The sequence below is a fragment of the Chelonoidis abingdonii genome, chromosome 12, assembly GCF_003597395.2.
Source record: "Chelonoidis abingdonii isolate Lonesome George chromosome 12, CheloAbing_2.0, whole genome shotgun sequence".
In the NCBI taxonomy this organism is placed as follows: domain Eukaryota; kingdom Metazoa; phylum Chordata; order Testudines; family Testudinidae; genus Chelonoidis; species Chelonoidis abingdonii.
The window spans coordinates 1592084-1598594 of NC_133780.1; the positions used below are offsets into that span (position 1 = coordinate 1592084).

Consider the following 6511-nt stretch of genomic DNA (forward strand, 5'->3'; position numbering starts at 1 on the left):
TATCCCCCCACCCGTCTATCCCCTCCTCCATTCAGCCACCCCCCACCTCCATTCACACCCCTCACCCCGTGAGTTATGCATCCCCACAGAGACCGTCCCTCCATCCACCCCCCAGCCCCACCGTCTGCTCCCCACCGGTTTGAAATGGCTGAAGCGCGGGTGCCTCGCCTGCTGTCACGGAGCCCCCGGGCTCGGGAACTGCTCCCCGTGAAGCCGGGCAGGACTCTGGGAGCCTCCTCTCCCTCGGAGCAGACTGTCTGCAGGGCAGGCAGCTCCCACGGCTTCACCTCCTGGGAGCATTCAGCATCCTCTGCCCCTCTGTGTGCTTCCCACAGCGAGTCGCCCAGCAGGGTCCTGGGGGGGGCCACAGGGTCCTGCCCCCCCCTTTGCTGTCAGACCTGACTCTCAGCCAGCCAGTAACGCAGAGGTTTATTCGATGACAGGAACAGGGTCTAAAACAGAGCTTGTAGGTACAGAGAACGGGACCCCTCGGCCGGGTCCATTCTGGGGGGCAGTGAGCCAGACCCCCACGTCTGCCCTCACTCCTCGTCCCCAGCCAACTCCAGACTGAAACCCCCTCCAGCCCCTCCTCTCTGCTCAGCCCCTTTCCCGGGCCAGGAGGTCACCTGATCCCTTTGTCTCCAACACCTTTGCAGAGGGGGGGCCCAGGCCATCAGTTGCTAGGAGACAGAGTCAGGCACTTAGGTGCACTGGCCCTTTGCTCTGCCAGATACTTAAAAACAGCAAAGGGGAAACCGAGGCACCAACGCCGTATTCAGAGCAAACATTAAGAACGTTCCCAGTTCGTCCCACCTGTGCCCCCTGCCATGGTGTGAGACCCACGGGACGTGGCCCCAAGAGTCAGAGCCTTTCGGGGTGTGGGGGGGGTGTTCCTGGGGCCTACTGCTGTAATGCTGGGGGGGCTGGGATCCAGGGCTCCTGGGTTTTCTCCTTGTGCTTCCAGTGTGTGACCTGTCTCCCTTCTCTGGCCTTACATTCTCGGATTCATCTGCTCAATTCAGATGTAAAGGTACGACTCTCCCCACGTAACCCGCCGGGTCAGGAGGGGGGTGATCCCAGCCTGGGGACCCTGTGGCGGGACGGCGCGTGGGGGCTCCAGCCTTTCATCTGGGGGAGAAGGAGCCACTTAATTCCCCACCCAAACGGGGGGCAGGTTTTCCACCAGCGGTCATTTTGGGGGGCAGGTGTGTGAGAGATGCCAATTCAGTGACAGCGAAATATCGCTGACTCTGCCTCGGTGGTGCCTAAATTCTTCATTTTGGGGGGGTATCGGGGGGGGACTCCCTAATGCTCAGAAAGGCTCAGAAGGGGGCCGGGCAAAATGGTCTCGAGGGCTGGAGGGACCGCGGGGGGTCGTCACAGGACCGAGACAACCTAGACCTGGTCCTTCACCGCCCGGAAAGTGGATCCCACGTCCCGCCTGTGGGTGCCGATGCCAAGCTGAACGCCCCGAGACCTGGAAAGTCCGTCCTGATCTCCAGCCACACTCGCCCTGAGGCACCTGCTTACGTCTCCTGCTGCCTTGTGTGGAGACGCAGCATTGGCCCCCGGCCTCAGTAAACCCCTTCCCCTGCCCAGCTGCTTTTCAACCTCCCCAGGTTCTAAAACGGGCTCCGCTTTGTGCCGGCGCGGGGCTGTTTTCTAACCCCAGCCCGTCCCGTCCCGTCCTGCCCCGCAAGACCCGCTCCCGCCCGGCCTGGGTCTCACGGTTCTAGTCTAGTCCCACCCGCAAAAAATCTCACATCCCGCAAGACAGACAGAGGCGCCAGGCGCCTGAGAGACAAGGAAAAGCCAGTGACAGAATCCAGCCAAGTGCCGGGCCAGAGTAATCAAACAAACAGCTGCCGGGCCATGTTAATCAAACTGCTGCCGGGCCATATTATGCCCCTTGCGCTAGACTGAATTTCACCGCGTTGACTCTAGACCAGCCTGTTTCTCACGGCGGTTTTGGCCCCTCCTGACAGCCCCTTCCAGTGGGGTGAAGCTGCAGATTTGACCAGTGATCTCACCAGGCCCTGGCCCCCAGCGCAGGTCCGGGGGGAGCGAGAGAGAGCTGTGGGGGGGCAGCACTGACCGCCTGTTGGTGTTTGGTAGGTGGCAATTGCACCATCCCGGTCTGGGGAGTCGCCACTGCGGCAGGTGTGGGGTTTATCATGCTGGTTCTGATCCTGGTGCTGTCCATCTGCCTGTGCCGGGCCAGGAGACGAGGTGAGTGGGGCCAGGGGGGTTAGAGCTGCGGGGGCTGGGAGCCGGGACTCCTGGGTTCTCTCCTCGGCTCTGGGAGGGGAGTGGGGGCTGGTGGGTAAGAGCGGGGAGCGGGGGCTGGGAGCCAGGACTCCTGGGTTCTCTCCCCAGCTCTGGGAGGGGAGTAGGGGCTGGTGGGTCAGAGAAGGGAAGGGGCTGGGAGCCAGGACTCCTGGGTTCTCTCCCCAGCTCTGGGAGGGGAGTGGGGGCAGGTAGGTTAGAGCAGGGGGGGTCTGGGAGCCAGGACTCCTGGTTCTCTCCCAGCTCTGGGAGGGGAGTCGAGAGTTACAATGTTCACTTTCTGTTACAGTAAAGAAGCTGGTGGCTTGGAAGGTAAGAGACAGGAGGGGGGGCCACCGGCTGACCTGTGCTGGGGGTGGGGGAGAGCCTGGGGCTGCGGGTTGGGAGTGAGGGGCGCTAGCAGGGGCTGCAGGTCGGGAGTGAGGGGCACCGGCAGAGCTGGGGGGGCAGGGCTAGGCTAGCAGGGGCTGCAGGTTGGGAGTGAGGGGCACTGGCAGGGCTGGGCTAGCAGGGGCTGTGGGTCGGGAGTGAGGGGCACCGGCAGAGCTGGGGGGGGCAGGGCTGGGCTGGCAGGGGCTGCAGGTCGGGAGTGAGGGGCACCGGCAGGGCTGGGGAGCCCGGGGCTGGGCTAGCAGGGGCTGCAGGTCGGGAGTGAGGGGCACCGGCAGAGCTGGGGGGGCAGGGCTAGGCTAGCAGGGGCTGCAGGTTGGGAGTGAGGGGCATCGGTAGGAGTAGGGGGGCAGGGCTGGACTGGCAGGGGCTGCGGGTTGGGAGTGAGGGGCACTGGCAGGGCTGGGCTAGCAGGGGCTGTGGGTCGGGAGTGAGGGGTGCTGGGTTGGCAGGGGGCTGCGGGTTGAAAGTGAGGGGCACCGGTAGGGCAGGGGGGGCAGAGCTGGGCTGGCAGGGGGCTGCAGGTCAGGAGTGAGGGGCATTGGTAGGAGTCGGGGGGCAGGGCTGGACTGGCAGGGGCTGCAGGTCGGGACTGAGGGGCATTGGTAGAAGTCGGGGGGCAGGGCTGGACTGGCAGGAGCTACGGGTCGGGAGTGAGGGGCACTGGCAGGGCTGGGCTGGCTGGGGCTGCAGTTCGGGAGTGAGGGGCGTTGCTCATTATTAACCCCTTGGGGTGCCCGTTCCCCCCCAGGGCGGCACAGAGCCGGAGGACCCCGACGTACATTACGCCTCCCTGCAGAATTTGGCCTCAGCGCAGGTCGGGGAGCAGCAGCTGGAGCCCCCCGACCCCCAGCACACAGACTATGCCACCGTGGCCGAAGTGAAGGGCCTGGGCGAGGAGGGTGGGGAAGGGGAGGGCCAGCCAGATGGGGGTGCGGACTCCGGGGAGCTCGTGCAGGATCCCCAGGAAGGGGTGGCCGCCTGCTGAGCCGTATTGGAGGGCGCGGGGAAAGGGGGAGCAGGAGGGGGGTCCCTGATAATGGAGGTGGGGCGAAGGTACCTGGTCACCAATAATCATCACACACCGAGATCACAGATACTCCAGGACTGGTTCTTATGGTGGGTCTGGGCAGCGTCCGGTGCAGTGGGGGGATCTGTGTCTGTATTGAGGGGCAGGGGAGGGGATTATGGGGCTGGGATCAGGGTAGGGCTGGGACCAGCGGAAGGAGTTATGGGGTTGGGATCAGGGTAGGGCTGGGGGGCAGGCAAGGGGGCTGGGTCGTTGCACTCCATATGAATTTATGCAGAAATGCTAATGAGTGTGACTATGACGTCACTGGACTAGGCGTCGCCCTGCGCCCGGGCTCGTGGCGAAGGTTGTAACGTACTGGCCATGGGCATCGCCTGGGTTAGGTCTGTGCTGGAGCGAGGAGAAGTGGTGTAAACGTGTATCTCGGCTGGGAACGTGTTATGTGGGTGCATTAAGGGGGCTCCAGATCCGTGACCTGAAAGTGGCCCTGTTCCCCTGCAAACCTCCCTGCACGGGGGGCCCGGCCTGGCCTGCAGGAATGGGGGCTGGGACCCCGCAGGGCCTGTGCTCAGGCCCCTGACTGACACCTCTCGGCGGGTGAGATTTACCCGTGTTCACTTTCTTCATCTGTTGGGCTCACACTTGCGTGTTCTGTTTTAGTTTCTGGGTGACTCACTTTGTTCTGGCTGCTGTTACTTGGAGCCGCCGAAATCCTCCTCTTTATACTTCATAAAATCATTTTTGTTTCTTGATTAAGCCAGAGCAAGTGATTAATCCCTGGGGCGGCAAACCGCTGGGTCTCTGCCAGTGTTACCGAGGGGGACAGTTTACGCGTTTACCCTGTATACGCTTTATACAGAGATGCGACAAAGTGGGGCTCTATTCATCTCGTTATGCTGCATGCGAGTCTTCCTGTCCTATGCTAATACTGTGTGTGCCTCAGTTTCCCTGTGTGCTACACCAATACTTCGGGGGTGGGAATTGGGGCTGTGAGTTTCACCGGGACCTGGGGCAGGTGAGGCTGCCCAGCTGTCTGCACCTGTGTAACCTGAGACCCAGGAGGGGGATGCAAGCAGGTGACTCTGCCCCGGAAGGGAGACAAAGAGAAGGAGCAAAGGGGGGAGTCGGAGGTGGGGTGGCCAGAAGCCAGCAGTCTGCGGGGAGGGGAGGGGGAGTCCAGGGCGTCTCGCCCACGACTCCCCAAGACAGACTTGCTGAGAGTCCCTGATTTCTGGGCTGACAAGCTCTGCCCTACGCCGTGATCCTGCTTTCCCCAGCTGGCTGAGAGTCACGTCTGACTGCCGAGTTGGGGGGCAGGGCTGCCAGGCTCCCCCAGGACCCCGCCTGTGCAGACACGCTATGGGAAGCGCACGGAGGGACAGGGGATGCTGGATGCTCCGAGGTCAGACCCAGGAAGGTGGAAGCTGGAGACAATCTGCTCCAAGAGAGGAGGCTCCCCAGAGTCCTGCCCGGCGTCGCAGGGAGCAGTTCCCGAGCATCACCTGGGACTCCATGATAACTGGTGGCAGAGGTGGGATAAACTGCACCCCGTGGCTGGAACATCCTGTAGTAAGTGGAGCAGTAGAACGAAGAGGGGTTAGCAGCGGGCTGGAGGCTCCGAGAGGTGGTTCCCGGAGGCGGAGGAGCCTATGGCTTAACCCCAAAAGAGAGTGGCCCCCTGAGAAGGGCAGTCACACTGAAGGGTTCGTCCCAGGGACCATGGGGAGCTGAGCACAGACCCCTTGAGAAGGACATTGTAGAGCTGTGCGGAGACAGGGCTGCGCGTTGGAAAGCTCCCCAAGGCACAGCTCATTGCCCAGCTGGAAGAGGAGGATGGCGCCAAAGAGCCGGTTCCTGACCCAACCGGGGCCGCGGGAGGGGTTGGGAGCAGCCAGGCAGCCCCAGGACCCACCTACCTTACCAGCAGGGGCTCTTCACAGCCCAGTTCCCCGTTGGTGGAGCTGAGACGGTTGGAGTTGGAAATGGAGCTGAAACTGAAGGCTCTGGAGGAGCGTGAGAAGGACCGGCTGGGCCGGGCGAAGGAAGAGCAGGGCCGGGTGGGCCGGGCAAAGGAACGGCCGCGCCGGGTGAAGGAAGAGCAGGGCCAGGCGAAGGAAGAGCAGGGCCGGGCGAAGGAACGGCCGGGCCGGGCAAGGCAGAATGAACTGGCGATGGCGGAGCTGAGACGCAGAGACCCCTACGTGGTGAGTGGGGATGGGCCCAGGGGGCTAAGCCCGCAGGGAACACCGATATCAAAGTGCTGCCTCAGTTTAAGGAAGAGGACGACATAGACGCCTCCCTCACGGCCTTTGAGAAGGCTGCACTGCGCACCAGGTTGACCCACAGGCTTCGGCATCTCACCCCCGTACTGGGTCCCAAGGCCACAGGGACGTGCAGCCAGATGGCCGGAGTGGAAGCAGGGGACCATGCGCTGTTCACACAGGCCCCCTGTGCACGTTGGAGCTGCCCCCGAGGCGTACAGGACACGGCTCCAGGGTGCGCAGGTGACCACACTGATGGGGGAGTCACCCGCAAATGGGTGAAGGGGGCCGGAGCCCAGGCCCAGGCCCAGGCCCAGGAGGATGTGATTGAACTGGTGGGGTTGGAGCGACTCTCTCAACTCTGCCCACCTGAGGTGAGGACGTGGCTGGTGGACAAGAGGCTGAAGGACTTGCGCCGGGTGGGGCGGCCGGATGACGAGTTTGCAGACAGCAGGTCGGGATATGGTGTCCCAGGGGGACAGGCTCACAGCAGTGCAGAAGGGGGGTCGCCCAGGGGCTCCCCTGAAGGGTGTCTCGGGTAAAT

The 6511-nt window shown here is 63.2% G+C and overlaps 1 protein-coding gene across 1 annotated transcript; it reads left to right on the top strand.

Moving 5' to 3' along the window:
- The first annotated feature begins 936 nt into the window (after positions 1-936).
- LST1 (leukocyte specific transcript 1) lies at positions 937-3664 on the top strand. Its single transcript, XM_032777001.2, has 4 exons — positions 937-1030; positions 2116-2229; positions 2576-2598; positions 3428-3664. Exons 2-4 carry the CDS (start codon positions 2175-2177, stop codon positions 3662-3664), a joined length of 315 nt encoding a protein of 104 aa, XP_032632892.1. The 5' UTR covers positions 937-1030; positions 2116-2174.
- Positions 3665-6511: the final 2847 nt, after the last annotated feature.